The sequence below is a fragment of the Lagopus leucura genome, unplaced genomic scaffold (assembly GCF_019238085.1).
Source record: "Lagopus leucura isolate 7727_CA_CO unplaced genomic scaffold, USGS_WTPT01 Super-Scaffold_650, whole genome shotgun sequence".
Taxonomy (NCBI): domain Eukaryota; kingdom Metazoa; phylum Chordata; class Aves; order Galliformes; family Phasianidae; genus Lagopus; species Lagopus leucura.
In genome coordinates, this window is record NW_024962253.1 from 6,837,374 (window position 1) to 6,854,763 (window position 17,390).

The window sequence follows — 17,390 nt, forward strand, 5'->3', positions numbered from 1 at the left end:
AGAAAAAATTACTTCTAAAGTTTCCATCTCTGTGCTACATGAAAATATCTTGACTACATCTTAGTGACTTCACACTAAGAATCACAGAATACCAACCAACACCCCCAGGTCCCTCCTTCTTCACACTCATCCAGCCACTCGTCCCCAAGCCTGTAGCACTGTATGGGGTTGTTGTGCCCAAAGAGCAGGACCCGGCACTTGGCCTTGTTGAACTTCATCCCATTCACCTCAGCCCAGCAATCCAGCTTATCTAAATCCTTCTGAAGGGCCTCCCTACCCTCAGGCAGATCAACACCACCTGTTGTAGGTGTAGGTAATCTCTGAGAACATGTATTACCAGATACTGCCTCTTCCAGCAAGCTGAAAATACCACAGCATTTGTCACAAATTACCCATTTTTTCTCTTTTATTTTGCACTTTTTTTTTTTCCAGACATAGCATGTTATAAACACACTTGTAAAAACTCAACAGCTGAAACACTACCTTCTTTCAAAAGTGCATGTCAAATGCATGTATCTCTCAATTCTTCACATTTTTTTATGCAATTGATCAATAACATTGAATCTAATAAACCAGTGCTTTTAACTCTCTGCAGGGGTTGAAAAAGCAGAAGAAGATTCTTCCAGGCATCGCTTTCCCAAAGGAGTCTGTTAGAAATCACGCTGCACCCTTACCTGGTTAGCTTACAGAGAGATGTACATATATATACATAGAGTTCTTTGCTTGATCTGTGAGCCTAAAACCACACATAGATGTGGGTGATCTGATGACACAGCTGGCACAGTTAGCCAAATCTGTCGAGAAGAAAAAGGTGGTTTGCTCTCCAGCACCAAAATCACAGTTAAGAGCAACACTGCAAAATAATCCATTATTGAACATCTATTATCCCCATGTGACCTGAACAAATGCTTAAACACGGTTACATGTTCTAAACACAAAGGCACAATCAATGCAGAAAGAGAAGAAGCTTTCACTGTTGCTTCGTTCGTAGAGGTGCACAGATTGAGAATGTAGGACTTTGGGCAACCTCAAGTAGATCAGCCATGGAAAGGCCAACGTTACACAAGCAAGCAGGGAAATTCACTTTCTGCTTCCACCGAACAGAAAGTGCAACATCAGACAAAGCAACAAAAACAGTGATCATTCAGCTGAAACAACGGATTTACAGGCTCATAGTACAATTTTAACAAAGTGATTTAATTGAAGCTGAACAGCTTTTCACAGTGTCATCTGAAGTTCTGCCATGCCATGCCCAGCTAGGAAGAACGAACTTCAGCAGTGTCCACTTACCAAACCTCTACTCCTAAACAACCAGGTTTTCAGAATTAAGGATTTATTATCCAGCAAGAACATAACTGCTACTCCCCTGGACACTGAGAAGCAGAAAAATCAGTCTGTAGACATCACCTGACTTAGGAACGACACGGCCATAAAACACTTTTGTTTAACCAACCAGTATGGAGGCAGACTCAGTAATATTTAGGAAGTAGGAAAAAGCAAAGTCCTTAAGCTCAATTTTCAGTTTGTATTGACATGGCAGAAGATTGTAGGCATGCCTTTAAACTGCAGAGTTCTGCAGAATATCAAGAGTCAAAATTTAAAATACCACCTGTTGGAATGCAGGGACAAATCTCCCTGTACACACTCACACACTCACATAAGCTTTAGAGGTATCCTACTAAGAGAGTCAAAAACTGTTTAACACACAACCCCCCCCCATTCACTTTGCACTGGCTCGAATAATGACACATAGGAAAATGAAAAAGGCACAAAAAAAGAAAAAGATGCTACAAGAAACAAGAGTGGGTTTTGCTGTCTAATGATTTGCACATGTATCCCCTTAGATGTGCACCTTGCACAGGAACATATTCAACTGTTTTCAGTTGATAAAAACTGAACAATTCCAGAGGCCTAAATATCCTAAGAGCTTTAAGGGAAAAAAAAAAAGAAACCTCAAAGAGGATAAAATCTGCCAGTGTGCAGCTCCCATTCACACTTCTGACTTACTTCAAATGGAACTCTTAACGTAAAAATTACTTGTGCAAGAACAACTTTAAATGTAAACCAGAATTATCAACACTGCATGATCCTTTTGTGAGCTCAGTGCTGCTACCGTATGCAGTCCAAATAATGCACTTCTGGGTACAGCGTGTTTACAAGGAGAGACAAAAGATTATTGCCATCTCGAAGACAATGTTCTGGATGCTTGATGAACAAAGAAGCCTGGGAGATCTGTTCTTGAAAATCCATATATTGTTTGTTTGATGCCATTGATTCAAGAGCACTCAGTGCCTATAGACACAAGGAAAAAATTATGTTAGCTGTCTGCATTTTGGCCTGCAACAAACCAGTTCACTAGACATCATAAGAAAGATTCCACTGGAAGAACATTATCTACTAAAGAGCCTGCTATATTTTGAACAAAACATTCATAAAATATAGTCACACTTATTATTTCAATCCAGCTCCTCTTTAAAATTGTTGCCATTCCAACACAAGCACAACAAGTGCTCCACCAAGGCTTGCAATGATGGCTCCAATGTTTATTTCACAAACTCAAGACATGTTTTTAGAGAAACCGCACCAAAACACAAAACATAACACACTTAAAGATTTCATTAAGGATAGCCTGAAAGGAACAGTTGACTTCTATCAAGGTATCATTTTGCTCCCATTAATAACACTACAATTTCCAACTTGACTTCTCTCTGTAGCATAGGAAGAGGACAATTCAAGAAGCCAAAGACTGGCACACGCTACCTGCTGGGCCTTCTGTGTCAGCTTTGGTTCTGAGCCAGCTTTCAGGCGGGCCTGCCCCTCTGCAGGAATCTGCACCAGGAGGAAGGCAGACAAACTGCGGGCAACCAGCCGAAACCTGGCAGAGGGAAAGAAGGCAGAGAGAGAAAGTGATGTCAACTGTCAAGTCCTCAGCAGCAAATAAACTACAAGTTCTATCCCATGAGAGATCTCTCGCGTGAGGAGCACACTTAACAGCTTCAGAAGATCATCTGCAATGCATTAAGAAAAAAAACATCATTGCAATATATGTATGTACATCATACCTACAAGCTACCACACATACGAAAGGTAATGCCTGACCCAAGCTGAGCTGCAGCCTTGAGGTCACATCTGATATAATCCCTCATGGTAGAAGGAAGGGATGCCATTCAGAGGGACCTCAACAGGCTGGAAAGGTGGGCCCGGGTGAACCTGATGAGGTTCAACACAGCACAGTGCAAGGTTTTGTACTTGGGCCGGAGGAATCCCAGGCATCCATGCAGACTGGAAGGAGCGGTCCTTGAGAGCAGCCCTGCAGAGAAGGACCTGGGGGTCCTGATGGATGAAAAGCTGAACATGAGCCAGCAGTGTGCTCTTGCAGCTCAGAAAGCAAATGGCATCCTGGGCTCCATCAGCAGAGGGGTGGCCAGCAGGGACAGGGAGGTGATTGTCCCCCTCTGCTCTGCAACCTGTGAGGCCCCATCTGCAGTGCTGTGTCCAGGTATGGAGCCCCCAGCACAAGAAAGACAGGGAGCTGTTGGAGAGGGTCCAGAGGAGCCACAGAGATGATCAGGGGACTGGAGCACCTCCCCTACGAGGACAGGCTGAGGGAGCTGGGCTTGTTCAGCATGGAGAAAAGAAGGCTGCGGGGTGACCTCATGGCAGCCTTTCAGTACCTAAAGGGAGCCTGCAAACAGGAGGGGAGTCAACAATTTGAAAGGTCAAGGGGAAATGGTTTGAAGCTGAGGGAGGGAAGATTTTGGTTGGATGTCAGGGGAAGTTCTTTGCTATGAGAGTGGTGAGGTGCTGGAACAGCTGCCCAGAGAGGCTGTGATGCCCCGTCCATCCCTGGAGGTGTTCAAGGCCAGGTTGGATGGGGCCCTGGGCAGCCTGGGCTGCTATGAAATGTGGAGGTTGGTGGCCCTGCGTGTGGCAGGGGGGCTGGGGATTCATGATCCTTGAGGTCCCTTCCAACCAGGGCCATTCTGTGATTCTGTGATTTTGCAAACTTTGAGACATCCCCACCATCCAAACTAAAAGACGAATTGAACAGGATTAAGATTTCAGCCCAGGGATCTACTTCAGATGTTCTTAAAAACTTTACGTTTATTGAAGTACTACGCTGAACTGGTTTATGTATTTTTTACTGGCCTTCTTTCCATGCTGAACTTCATTTTCATACATGACAACCAAACTCGGCATGTTTTTCAGAAAACAAACTGAGTAGTAAGTAAGGAGATGTTTGATTTTCTCTTGATATTTTGCAGCAGCTCAAAGCCCAGGCAGAAAAGGCAATGTGTTTGTGGTCGCACGAAATTCTTGTGATGTCAACCACAACTTCACTAGAAATGAACATTAAACCAGAATCAAAAGCTGCACTTTCTTTATATTTGCACTACAGACTTGAACAAGAAGTTCATACACATTTCTTAACCACACTGAGACACTCATTACACTTTTTCTGTCTAAACTCCAGAGATATGGGGGGCAACTGGGATTCAGAACATCTTTCGAGATTGCCCTGTGCTATCTGGATCCAAGCTGCAGCTTCTTCTCGTGGGTTTTTTTGTTTGTTTTAATATGACAAATCATAATGCATTATTTAATTCATTACAGCTTCAATTCCTACCTGGGTGACAGAGGAGACCTCCTGCCCAACCCGATAGCTCCAAGAATTCCAGAAGTGAGTCTCTCCTCAGCCAGCTGACTCTGCCTGCTCTGGATGGACAGTAGTGTCCGAATGACAGATTCCATCACAATGGCATCATCCTGCTCCATCTGAATTAAGGATAACTGCATAGCTTTATGCCACCAAAGGAACAGCTTTGCCTCTTCCTTTGCTGAGCTGTAAGCAAGAGTTCAAGAATAAAACAACACATGGATTTTAAAAAGGGCAGGAACATTGGTTAAGAAGTTTGTGCCTCTCCCCATTAGGGCCATGGAGAATTCAGATGGTAAACTAAGGACTGGTAATCTTAATATATTAAGCCAATATAGCTACACTATCCCACTTACATTGATGTAACTGCTATTGTTACAAACTCAGTGCCAGTATCAGCTAGCAGGTTTTTCATTGCTTGTAAGAGAACATTGAACAAGGCTTCTTTTCAGGCTTTAAATCTCAGAATAATGATACTGCAGCCAGAAATGGATTTAAATCTGTCTAATAATTTTTAGGGAAGCTTCTGGTCCTTCTTTCCTTTCCTTAGGAAAGGAATAGCTGTTGCTTACACAACAGTTTAAGATTCTTCTCAGAAAGGAAATACTGAAGGCTTTAGTTGAGCAAAGCACAAAGTCAAGTTTCCCCTGTGGTATTTTTAATCCTTCCCCACACAGACTGAAACTGCAGTTTAAATTAACAAGCTCAGAGTTTCCACATATAGCACAGGCACGAGTTTTCTGCATCAGAATATCATCAAATGACTCCACCCAGTCACTTCCCATCCCAGACACCCTCAGCTTTGATGTTAAGAACAAGTTTTAATTTGCAATGTAAAGTGGCTTTGCTATCCTCTTTCAACTTTGGCAATAAAAGTAGTGCAACTATGTGGTGCCTACAAGAATCAAAGTATTCTTTTGATTTCAAGAAACAGAGGAATGTCCACTTTCCTACAATGCTCTTTCATGGCAACATAAATATTATCAACATTAATATTAAAAAAAAAAAAATCATTAGTTTGCTAAATTCTGTTAATTCAGCAACAACAGTAAAGACAGTTGTTGCATGCTTTAAATACAAAGTACCACTGCTTTAAACTCAAAGCTACTACGAGCCATCTATTCTTTCTCACCTGAATCCAATTATCTATTGAGTTGTTTTACAGCAATACTAACTTCACAGGGTTCATATTTGGTCCACACCAAGCAGCTCTGAACACCTAGCTTTGAGTGGTCAGCTGAACACTTAACAAATAGTTCATCCCACCTAGTGGACATCCAGGAAAATGGAACTCACAGTGATTAAAAATTTGCTTGAAATAATCTGAATTGAGCACAAATCCAGGCTGCCAGCAAAATCAAGCCAAGCAAAACGAAACAAGAAACGTTCATGTAAAATTCCTCCTGCTGTTCCGCCAGATAGAACTAGTGTTGGCATCCAGGGATGAGCAGACTAACAGCAGGTATGGAAGGACTGGCCATTTCAGGCAGCAGCCTGACTGATTATACTGACTATACAATCATAGCCATATTTGAAAGAGTACAGACAGAAGCCCTGAGCTCCATACCTTGGATACACTTGCTCCAGCCACTTGCTGATGGTGATCAGGATTTTCATTTCATTGGTAAGAGTTTGGTCAGTATTCAGGCACTGCAGCAGGTAGACGTAGAGGGTCAAGTAGCTTCCTAAGGACAAACACTCCTGCAGGAATTCTTCCATGGTTAGCTCAGGAACTTGCAGGGAGGCAAGCACAGGGCCCCAGCCCAAATCCTGATGGTGAGGAAGATCTATAAAGAAGAAAGAAACATATAAGTAAGCAGCAGTTGATAAAATCTACAAACTGAAGCCTCCTCACTGTGTTCCTTTAAATTACAGGATATTAAAAATGTCATAAATAGAAAGAACAGAGCCCTGATTACGAAAACCAGTTGAAAATGCAGTTCCAGTATGAGACAGCATTAAGCTACTAGGATTCTAAGTGACTCATGTTTAAAGAGCACCCAAAGACCTATCAACATTTTTGACTTAAGCAGCAGAACAATAGATGCTCCTGCCTTTATTGAAGTAAGAGGTGATACAGGCTTCTGTCGTCTCTGCCATGTGTCGCACGGAGGCCAGGCTCTGACAAGCTGCTGTCAGAAGGGGCATTGCTAGCAATCCATGCACTTTACTGTCAATCCACTTTCGTAAGCTGCCCCGCAGTGACTCAGCTGTTGTAACGCTGGAATTGTTCAACATCATCAGGGTTTCTGTAAAGAGACTGCTGAGGGCCAGGTGACGCGTCTGCAGATCCATATCTGGAAGTCAAATTCAAGAATTACTGCAGTAAACAGACACTAGGAGCTAAACGATCTGAATTTAACATCTTCACTGAATACTCTCTGTAGATATTGGGAGAAGATTCTTGATCGTTACACTCTTCATTTCCCTGTTTGTATATCTAAGAAGCCATAAAAAGACACTTATTACCAAGAGAGTGGTGAGGTGCTGGAACAGCTGCCCATGGAGGCTGTGGATGCCCCGTCCATCTCTGGAGGTGTTCAAGGCCAGGTTGGATGGGGCCCCGGGCAGCCTGGGCTGCTATGAAATGGGAAAGTTGGTGGCCCTGTACATGGCAGGGGTTTGGAGCTTCAACTTATGTACAAACAGGGATTAATCACTGAAAAAGCACTGCCCTAAAAGACTGAAACCTCCAGACCTGCAGATGGTCAGAAGCTGGCAGGACAAAGCCCTAAAGGGCAGGATCTGACTGGCTAGCCTTGTTTTGAGGAGGAAGGTGCACTACAGACCTCCAGAGATTCACTTCAAACAAAGTCATTCTGTCTGCATCAACGTAATACGAAAAATTTGAAGGAAGAAAGAATAAAAAATGACCTCAAGACACCTATCACTGCACAACTCGTCACCAAGGTAAATGTCTCTTGTCACAGACTGACTGAAAACAATCATGCCAGCAAGTTACCTGACTTGCCTATGGTCACAGTTTTACAGCCATGTCACAACAGTTCTCTGACAATGGGGCTGTCCTAGAGAGCTTCCCTGTGTACAACAGGAACACTGAGAAATGGCTATCAGTTAAATCTTCTAATAGTTTCCACTATGTGTAGGTCACAGATAGCAAAAGCTATGACTCCTGACAAGTATTTCGGTGTAACACAGTGAGACAGCTGATGTGATCTCATTTTGACAAAGAAAGGTCAGAGTGGCACTAGCACTAAAAACTGAGATCAATATAAATGCTATGGATACAGACACATCATGCCATCAGCATACACGAATGTAACTGCAACACCAACTCTACACTGCAAGTCATCCTGACCATGCAGGGTTTTAGAATCTGTTCTTAAAACCCCATCCCTCGGGACTCAGGGCGTGTATTTCTAAAGTGTCATCTCTACTTTTTAAGAACAGATGGTAGCACCAAATAAAGAAATTCAGAAACGAGACAGCAAACAAAATGCAACTCCTCAAACTCCTGTGTAATAGTCAGTTTTACTTAAAACTCCTGCTTCTTCTGCTGGTGCTGCCACTCTTGACAGTTCATTGAGAAAATGATCCTACTTCTGTTTTGTGCTCATCTATCTCACACGTACATCAGAGCAACACACCCTGCCCATAGAGAGACCAACGCACTAGAATGAAGGATCATAACAGTTTTAAAGTAATTTGCACTGCTTAATACAAACCTGGAGGATTAAAGATGACTACATCATCCAGCAATTTGAACATTTCTTGCTCTAAAACTGCAAGAGTAATCTTTCCACTTTGTTCCAAGGTGCTGAGGAATTGAACCACCTGGCGGATGTACGCTTGGCACTTCAGTGTTGCATCCTGTTAATTAAAAATTAAAATAATTAGGGAAAAAAAAAATACAACAATCACATCGGAAATTCTTCCCACACTCATTTATAAAAGGAGAACACTGTAAACCAGAAGAACAGCTTAGAGACAACCAACAAAACCAATACCACTTACAAGGTGGATGTGACTATCTGAAGACGTGCCAAAGCCTGCTGAGATTTTCAGGAGCTTCACTATCAGTTCAGATGCAGCATCCTTAGCAAGGATAACAGAGGGAGGGTAGTGACTGTTACAATAGCTGATGATGCTTTGATAAGATGAAATGCCCACAAGCTGCCAAGGAAGGGAGCTGGTCTGTCCAAGAAGATTTATGAGTGGTGATTCCTAAAGATTTAAAAGACGTAAGTTTCTTTATCAACTCCTGGTGATATCTTGACATAACAGCATGCAATGCCTCAAAGTGGTAACAGGAAAATACCACAGGTGGGAAGAGACCAGCAGGTATGAAATGGGACCCCCTGAAGATTTACCAACCCTTCTGTAAGAGTCTCTCAGAAAGACTCCACTGAATCAAACTGTATCATGCAAGACTTATCTACACACGGTGCTTAGCAAAAGCAGGGTTTGGAAAGTTCTCAACACCAGTTCTTTCCTCTTATTCTGACAACTCAAATACTGGAATGAAATCACAAATGGTAAAAGTATTGGTGAAATACTCTTTCAGAGTAAAAGAAGAAAACCAAGATTCAAAAGACAAAGTGGTGTCTGTTCAATACTTCACCAGAAGCAGGCAGTGACAAGGTTCTTAAAGATGCATTACGGGCATGAATGCCACACAGTCAAAGCCCTTCCTGCACTTAGTCCAGCAGACTGCTGCTAGCATCAGTCTACTATGATTCAGACACCCATTTTCACTCATTTTCATAAAAAGCTTCACTTTTATATATATATATATATATATATATATAATATTATTATTATATTAATATTATATTAATTATTAATATTAATAAAATAAATAAATAAATAAATAAAAAATTAAATTTAATTAATATATTAAAAATATATTATTAATAATATATTAATATTATAAAATATATACATATATTTTATATATATATAAAATTATATTATATATATATATATACATATATTTTATATATATATATATATATAGACATATATATAAAACACTGTTTACACATATGCAATATATTACATGTGTGCATATGCACATATCCTTGCTACTGCTACCTCTGCTTGCCATGTGCATATACCAAAATAGGAAAAAGGATAAAAGACATTTGAATTAAGGATTAACTTGAGAGACAAGAAGAACTTTGCAGCATTCCACGCTTAACGATGGCAAGAGACAACTGCACAGCAGTTTTACTTAACAACAGGGTTTTTTGTTTTGGTTTAGTTTAGGGTTTGTTTTATTGTTGTTGCTGATTTTTAAAAGGCACCACCATAAGTACTTGTTCATTCCAAAACTCAAAGAGTCATTCTGTAACCAGAGAAAACAGTCTGTGTTTATTTGTTTATTCCTTACACCACTACTGGATCACAGCTCCTACAGAAGTGTCTCAAAACAAACAGCAGTTACTTCCTTTTTCACACAGCTCACACAGAACGCCTCACAGAAGGATTTTGTTAGTGCTATAACAAGCATACTGCTTATGGCATTTTATGAAACACTCCAGAGTTTGCAATTCTGCAAGTGAGCAAGAAGTCACAGCCTGTTTCCTTGTCAAAGGACTATTCCTCTTCAAAGACAGACAGGAATAAACCTTTTCAAAACATACCTCTTTGCCTATAAGCTGTTCCTCCTTTGCCAACAGGACCATCATATACAGCAAACAGACAATCATGTTGTGAGTCTGAGGATGAGGGTTGGGATTCCAGGCATCAGAAAGGACGCTGACCCAGTTTATTTCACATAAAACATAACCCAAGAATAAGAAACAACTCTTGGGGCTGCCTCTTTCAACCTATAAAGGAGAAAGGAAAACAAAAAAAAAAAAAGGCATGCAAAACCATGTAAGATAAAAGTGCATTCATAAGAACACAGCAATAGTAAAATACATATTTATTACATATTTAGTTAGAGTTTATAGCAATTAAAGTAGTAGTAGATTACAAAGAATGCCATCTCTACAGCTCCCCACAACTTCGTATAAGATCTGATAGCACTCCTTCATAAGCATCTGTGAAACATAAAACGAGTAGCTATGATTTACTTTTGGAGTAATTCATAAATTAACAAACTTTAAAAGCTTCTTTCTTACAGGACATTCTCCAGCTCTGCAGTTATTTCCAAAGGCAAGTAATTATGGCCTTATTTCAACTGATGCTATCTACTCACTTTAAAGAACTCTTCCATAAGCATCTGGTCTGGGTGCATTTCCTTCCATGGAAGCCTCCTGAATTCAGTATGGAAAGTATAGAGAATAAACTCTGGCATTTTGGGGGCTGTGCAACATCCACAGTAATGCATCAGGTGCAACCAGAGAGCACCATGATGGCTTGGCAGCAGCTTATCTAAATCCAAAGGAAATAACTGAATTAGCAACAGGATAAAAATTGAGGGAGGCATGAGTACAGAAGAAGATCCAATTTTGAGGACGAAAAACCATAAATGCACATGCAAAAAAAAAATAATAATAATAATATAAAATTAAAGTGTTGCACTTTTGTTTTCCTTTTTTTCCCATTTTTTTCCCTTGAAGTTAGGCAGCTTATGACTTTATGTTATGTTCTTTTGAGCAAACGCTGGCCAGCAATGAAAGTTCCCTGTTTTTACGATGCTGGTGTTCTCTGTGTCAGTTGCATTACTTTATTTCTTTGTTGTCTTACAAATCTGAATTCTTACAGAACACGTTATTTTTACATATTTATTTCTACAAACTAGGTTTGAATCCAGCTCATCATTAAAAGCAATTAAAAGGTACTTGTGAAGTTCATTTACTTCATTCCTATGCCTCGTTATGCGCTAGAAACAATGCACAAATACAAACACCAGCTCAAAATGATCAGACCTGGAGATTAAATTGTCCCCAAGGCCAGCTCCTGAGGCACATCGCTTGTTATCACAACACACTTCTGCTTTTTATGTTGTATGGAAAACTCAGGTCTGGAATGAAGTCATGTGCTTATCATTTTGTTTCACTTTCCTTCATATAAATACATAGCTACTGGATGACAAAGTTAATCATATCCTCTGCCCTCCCCAAATCAAAAAGCTGTCTTTTAAGGACAAAAAAAAAGAAACATGCTACTGGTACCACAGCAGTGATCATCGTGGCCAAAAGTTCCTGACAAACAAAATCCCCTCATGTCCACATCTCAATTGATGAGACATGCCTCTACCTTAAAACAACGTGGACCTTCACGTACCTTTAAAGCTCTCATGCAAAAGCTTGATGCAATCTGCAAACAAACAGACCATGCTGGATGCTGCAGGAGTGTCACTCTCCAACCAAGGGTAGCAGGGCTGGTTACTGAAAGCAGAAATAAAGCAACAAAAACGTCAGTGCTGAGTTAGTTGCTAGAAACCATACAGGTGTGTAGACATATTGTACAGCATAGACATTTAGTATAGTACAGGCATCAGCAGCTCGTTCATTCAAAACTCAACACTTCAGGACTGTTCTTCCCTTCCTTGCATACATTAATGCTACACTGAAGATACATGATGCCATCAAATAAGTGGAAATTACTTGTTTGCTATTTCCTACAGTAATTAAAGAGCAAACTGCAGGAACTTCCAGATGATAGTGCATACCACCAACAGTCAATGTTCAGGTGAAAACAGGAGACGTGCCCAGAGCTCAAAAAGCCTGTGGTTCTGGAACGAAGTCAATTTTAGGTGCCTACCACTACAAATAATTGTGTGAAAATAAAGGTATAACAAGTTAGCAGATCATCATAGGACTGATCTCATCTAGGGTTCCTTTATACAGCACTAGCACATGAGGTTGCATTTGTTAGGCTTTTCTTTTTTTGTGTGGTTTTTTTTTTTGTTATTAAACAAATGAATTAAAAAATGAAATCTGAGTGTTTTCAGAACTAGCTGACTTCTAGCCCTATTTTTTTCATCTCTGTACCTATTTCTTGTACCTGAAGCACTGTAGTGTAAGTACTGTACAATTTCCTTATGCAGTTCATTAAATACTTGCCTAATGATTAACAATATGACACACACAACAGCTATTTAAGCAGAAAGTCATAGCACAATTAAAAAAATCACAATAGTAAAAGCCATTCTTACAGAGCTAATGCTCTTCCTATTCAAAATTAAATTTTTGCTAATGCAATTCTTACCTTGCATCTTCCTTGTCTAAGACTAGTATCCATGGTTTAAAGAGTCCAGCAATAACTGAATACAAGGACTGCAATGCTAGAAAAAACAAAGTGAAGAAGATTATGTCTCAAATTGGCAGCCACGAACAAATTACTTCTCCAAACCTGGAGAAAACGTTCTCTCCTTATTACAACATTATATCAGTTCTCCATAATCAAGAATTGGATGCACAAGGCCTGTGACTTTCATCAATATTATGATTGTTTCAACAACAACCATAAGCTTTTTGTACTGTTTAGATTTTCTTATTGTTATTTTCTTCAGAATATCTTTCAGATAGCAGGTGTAATAGTAACTCACAAAATTACTATGTATGTTTGTACACATACTCAAATAGAAGATGCACAGACAATTTTCTCCAAATTAAAAACCATATACCATGAAACCATGATGACACTGAGTTCTCCCCTGTTTCCAAACCTGTGCTCAGTGCCAAAGATCGTATTTTTCTTTAAAGAGGGATCAGTCCATAAAATAATCTGAAAACAAATTCTGGATCAGGAAATTTAAAGAAGGATCCTCCAGCAAGCAGGAATGTAAGAACAAAGGGAGTCCCAACTGGTTCTCTGCAGAGCTTGTTTGTATTTCAAGGCTGCCATCATTATACAAATAAAGAGAAAATTAAAAGGCCTTAAACAGAAGAAATCAAAACAAGCACTCAGTTTCAAGTCATGTGAAGTTCTTTACAGAGTAAGTAACATTTAAGCTCTTTCCTATGAGAGTGGTGAGGTGCTGGAACAGCTGCCCATGGAGGCTGTGGACGCTGCATCCCTGGAGGTGTTCAAGGCCAGGTTGGATGGGGCCCTGGGCAGCCTGGTCTGCTATTAAATGGGGAGGTTGGTGGCCCTGCATGTGGCAGTGGATTTGGAGCTTGATGATCCCTGAGGTCCCTTCCAACCCAGGCCATTCTGTGATTCTGTGATGTGCTCTTAAGACATATTACCTGCTAAAACTCTGTTGCTGCCAACAGGCTCTTGGGCTAAATTGACAACTTCAGTTTCAATAAGCCGTTTAGTAAGATACTCCAAAAATGTGTTTACTTCAGGCACATAAGGACTCCATTTTGAAAAGAGACCAAAGGTCCTGAAGTCCACTGAAGCTAGACGAAGCTTGCAGAAAGAGGTAGAAAGCCATTCTATTGTCTCTCTAACCTGTAAAAAGGAAAAACACTAATCAGCTGAAGACAGACTGCACAGTAGTGTTATTTGTCACTGCTGGGACACCTGTTCAGCTGCAGAACACAGTAAATCAACCAGAGAGCTACTCACTTGTTCTGCAGACAGGAGAATTTCTCCAGCATCTCGTAACACAGGACTTTCAGTGCAATCACTTTTCTTGAAGCTGCCCTGATCAGCCATTGGTGAACCACATCCCAAAGCTCTAAGTGCTGCCTTCCAACAGTCGGGGCTTAGAAGCTGCTCTGAGGAACCTGGGAGAAACAGAAAGCATTCTGGTTTTGGCTGGGACACATGTTTTTTTCCCCCTTCACAATGACCTGTGCTATGTTTTGGCTTTGGGAGAAAACCAAAGCTGATAACACATGGATATTTTAGCTGTCACTGGGCAGTGCTGCACGCAGCCAAGAACATCTCATTTTCTCAGCTTCTCATACTGTCCTGCCAGCTGTGGGGCTGGAGAGCACAAGTTGCTGGGCAGGGGCAGAACAAGGACACGCTAACCTAAACTGGCCAAAGGGATCTTCTACACTGCATGGCAGCATGTGACAAAAAAGGAAAACACTGTGAAGTTGGTCAGGAGGGCCAGCTCTGAGGACTGGCTGGGCATATCACGCTACTCTTGTTATTCTCCTCTTCTCTCTTTGTAAATAACTCAGAAGGATACAAAAAGCTTAGCACACTATCAATTCAGATACTCACTTTGCACAAACAGTCTTAAAAAATCACTATAGTGATCAGGGAACTGATATTGGAGAAGGTTAGTCCAATGATTGCAGAAGATATTAAACGGCATCAAAATATCTTCTTCAGGTTCAAGGCCACATGCATTGAGAGCCAAGTGAATAGATTCCAGAAGCCTGGTACGTTCAGATAGAGGCGGCTTAGTGACATTTAACCACTGCATAAGGTCAAACTAGAACAAAGGACAGGAAGCATTTGTAAGTTGAAGCGTTCATGGCCAAAGCACCTTCAGGAAAAGGGAAAAACCGTCAGAGTGAAAAGCCTGCCTAGGTTTTTAAGTACACACTTAAGGAAAACCTGAGGAATTTTCATTTTTACTAACCCCCATCCTAAAACCAAGGTAACTCTTTACAAAGATTGTGATTCAGCACATTAGAGATGTCCCTGAATTTATACAGAGACTTTTATCAGGGGGTTCTCCAATTTATAGAAACGGATATGAGCTTCCACGCTTCAGTACTGCTATCAAACACTTAAAAGCATTATGCTGGGCTAGTCCTTGAAGTCCCTAAGTTTTAATATGGAGATTCAAAGCTTTTGTAGCCTCCAGGCAATCTGTTTCCAACTGGCTCAGCAGAGACAGTGGTGATTTATGCCAACAGGGAAAGCTCAGCAATGCACAAACCAGAACCAGCTGACAGTTACAGCTGTAGAGCTCCTTCTCTGTGGAATCTAATGAGAAGAAAGATTTCTGTTTATCTGCTTTTTTGGGTTTTGTTTTTTTGTGTTTTTGTTTTTTTTAAAGACAGATGGGATTTACTGGCAATTTGGATGAATACCTCCTCAGAGATATCAAAGAGAAGATACCATGCAGTGCCTGCTTTGATTTCACCTCAAGAATAAGAGTGTACCAAAGAGGAAGCCACAGGAAGCACACACAGATACTATCTGGGCTAGGAAAGAGTAATTCAACATTCCCATCTGGATTTGCTTCCAGCCTCTCTTTAGCTTAAATATAAGAAACAGCATTTAATGAGCAACACATAAAAGCTGTCAAAGATATTTTGAAGTACCAGGTTTCTCTTCTATAGCTTTAAGAAGACTCACATAAGCAACCCATAAAACAGATTTAATACTCATATAGGAATTTTACCTTTGTCAACAGCATGAAGACAACATCACTGTTGTCCTCACTCAGGAAGGTCACAACTTTTTCATACAAAGCCACAAACTCATCAGGAGAAGCAACAGGAGTGAAGTATGGAGAAAGAAGCGTACAGAGCCTTCGGTTGTGCAGGATTGTCTGGAGGAGACGTCTGCACTCTGACTTGGTCCCACTGATGAACACCTAAGGAATAATGAGAAAAACGGTCCAATATGAATCTACTGGGGAAAAAGAAAAGAAAAAGAAAAAAAACCACACCCCTTACAACTTTTTGTTTAGATAATAACAACTGTATATTTAAAAACATATATTCTAAAAAGCAAAGGCTGACTGAGAGCAACTTCAAGTAAATACTGCCATTCCACCAAAGATAACTGTGAAATAAACATTGCTTCCCTAGCACATTGAAGAATAGCACTTGTGACCACAAACGCTGCATAAAACATATTCAGAAATCCAATTTTTCTGATAAATTAATTAAATAAAGTGAATGCAGATTTCAGCAGCCCTATTTGACATTAGTAAAGATTTACATAGAACTGTGGGTATAGAAAGCTGCCCTGCAAGAAGATTTCTAATGTACAGTCGGACATAGGAAAAACACTGTATCTAAGAGATCAAAATAAATATCTGGACACACAGCAGAGGATAATGCTTCTTCACAGAGCATCTACATAATGCAATCTCATTGCAAACATTACTACCAAGAAGCAGCAAAGTTTTTGCCAACTCAGTGCACAAAGAACTCCGCAAGGCTTTAGAAGACAAAACAATTAAACACAGATTTGTGTCAGCTAGAAAATGATCCATAACAGAGAAACACATGCCAAACCACTCCTTTATGTACCAAAATTTAAGCATCCCCGTGAAAATCCAGCCTGCTTCAGCATTTAATTAGCGTAGCATGTAATTAATAGGGAGCATCTTTCAGCAAGCATCTCAGAGGTTTTTGTTTTGCATGCATGCAAGCCTAAACTGTCCAATATACCACGTACATTACACAACTTGCTGAGTGAGGAATGGGATAGAAGCTTACAATTTAAAGTTCAGGCTTCTGAAGGTTTTAGACACTCGACATCAGCAGGCAACAGGGTAAGTGTTTAGCATACAGTACTAGAGAATATACTCACCTGGCCTAGGATCTCGATGCAGGAAGTGAAGAACTGCCTTGTGGGAGGATTGCGTTGAGTTTCATCACACACATACTCCACTATGATAAAAAACAAACTAATCCCAACTTTCTTAATTGCAGGCATAGGCTGCACTTTGTAGATATTTATTAAGGTCCTGTTTAAAAAAAAAAAAAAAAGCAGATGCAATTTGCATATGGAAAGTAATCCATGTTATTAAATAAAGGTTTCTTGCCTCAACACATCACACTAAGATAAATGTTTCTGGTTTACATGATAATCAGTGGTTGGGTTGTGCAGGGACCTCTGTGCCCTCCTGGTCCCACCTGCCCCAGCAGGGTCATGCTGAGCAGAGAATCCAGGCCAATGAACAGGTGGATTCTGAAGATCTTCAGGAGGGAAACTCCACTCTTCT

The 17,390-nt window shown here is 40.5% G+C and overlaps 1 protein-coding gene across 1 annotated transcript in view; it reads right to left on the reverse strand.

Annotated features, from left to right (window-relative positions):
• Positions 1-381: 381 nt before the first annotated feature.
• Positions 382-17,390, reverse strand: part of EPG5 (ectopic P-granules autophagy protein 5 homolog) — a 48,748-nt gene continuing 31,739 nt past the window's right edge. Inside the window, exons 29-44 of the mRNA XM_042862384.1 lie at positions 16,976-17,132; positions 15,834-16,028; positions 14,699-14,912; positions 14,090-14,250; positions 13,765-13,972; positions 12,782-12,857; positions 11,855-11,958; positions 10,824-10,999; positions 10,264-10,449; positions 8,633-8,842; positions 8,344-8,488; positions 6,712-6,954; positions 6,225-6,444; positions 4,628-4,843; positions 2,761-2,875; positions 382-2,292 (exon numbers count right to left, since the gene is read on the reverse strand). Coding sequence (XP_042718318.1) covers positions 2,110-2,292; positions 2,761-2,875; positions 4,628-4,843; positions 6,225-6,444; positions 6,712-6,954; positions 8,344-8,488; positions 8,633-8,842; positions 10,264-10,449; positions 10,824-10,999; positions 11,855-11,958; positions 12,782-12,857; positions 13,765-13,972; positions 14,090-14,250; positions 14,699-14,912; positions 15,834-16,028; positions 16,976-17,132 — 2,809 coding nt within the window. The 3' untranslated portion in view covers positions 382-2,109. The remainder of the gene's footprint in view (positions 2,293-2,760; positions 2,876-4,627; positions 4,844-6,224; positions 6,445-6,711; positions 6,955-8,343; positions 8,489-8,632; positions 8,843-10,263; positions 10,450-10,823; positions 11,000-11,854; positions 11,959-12,781; positions 12,858-13,764; positions 13,973-14,089; positions 14,251-14,698; positions 14,913-15,833; positions 16,029-16,975; positions 17,133-17,390) is intronic.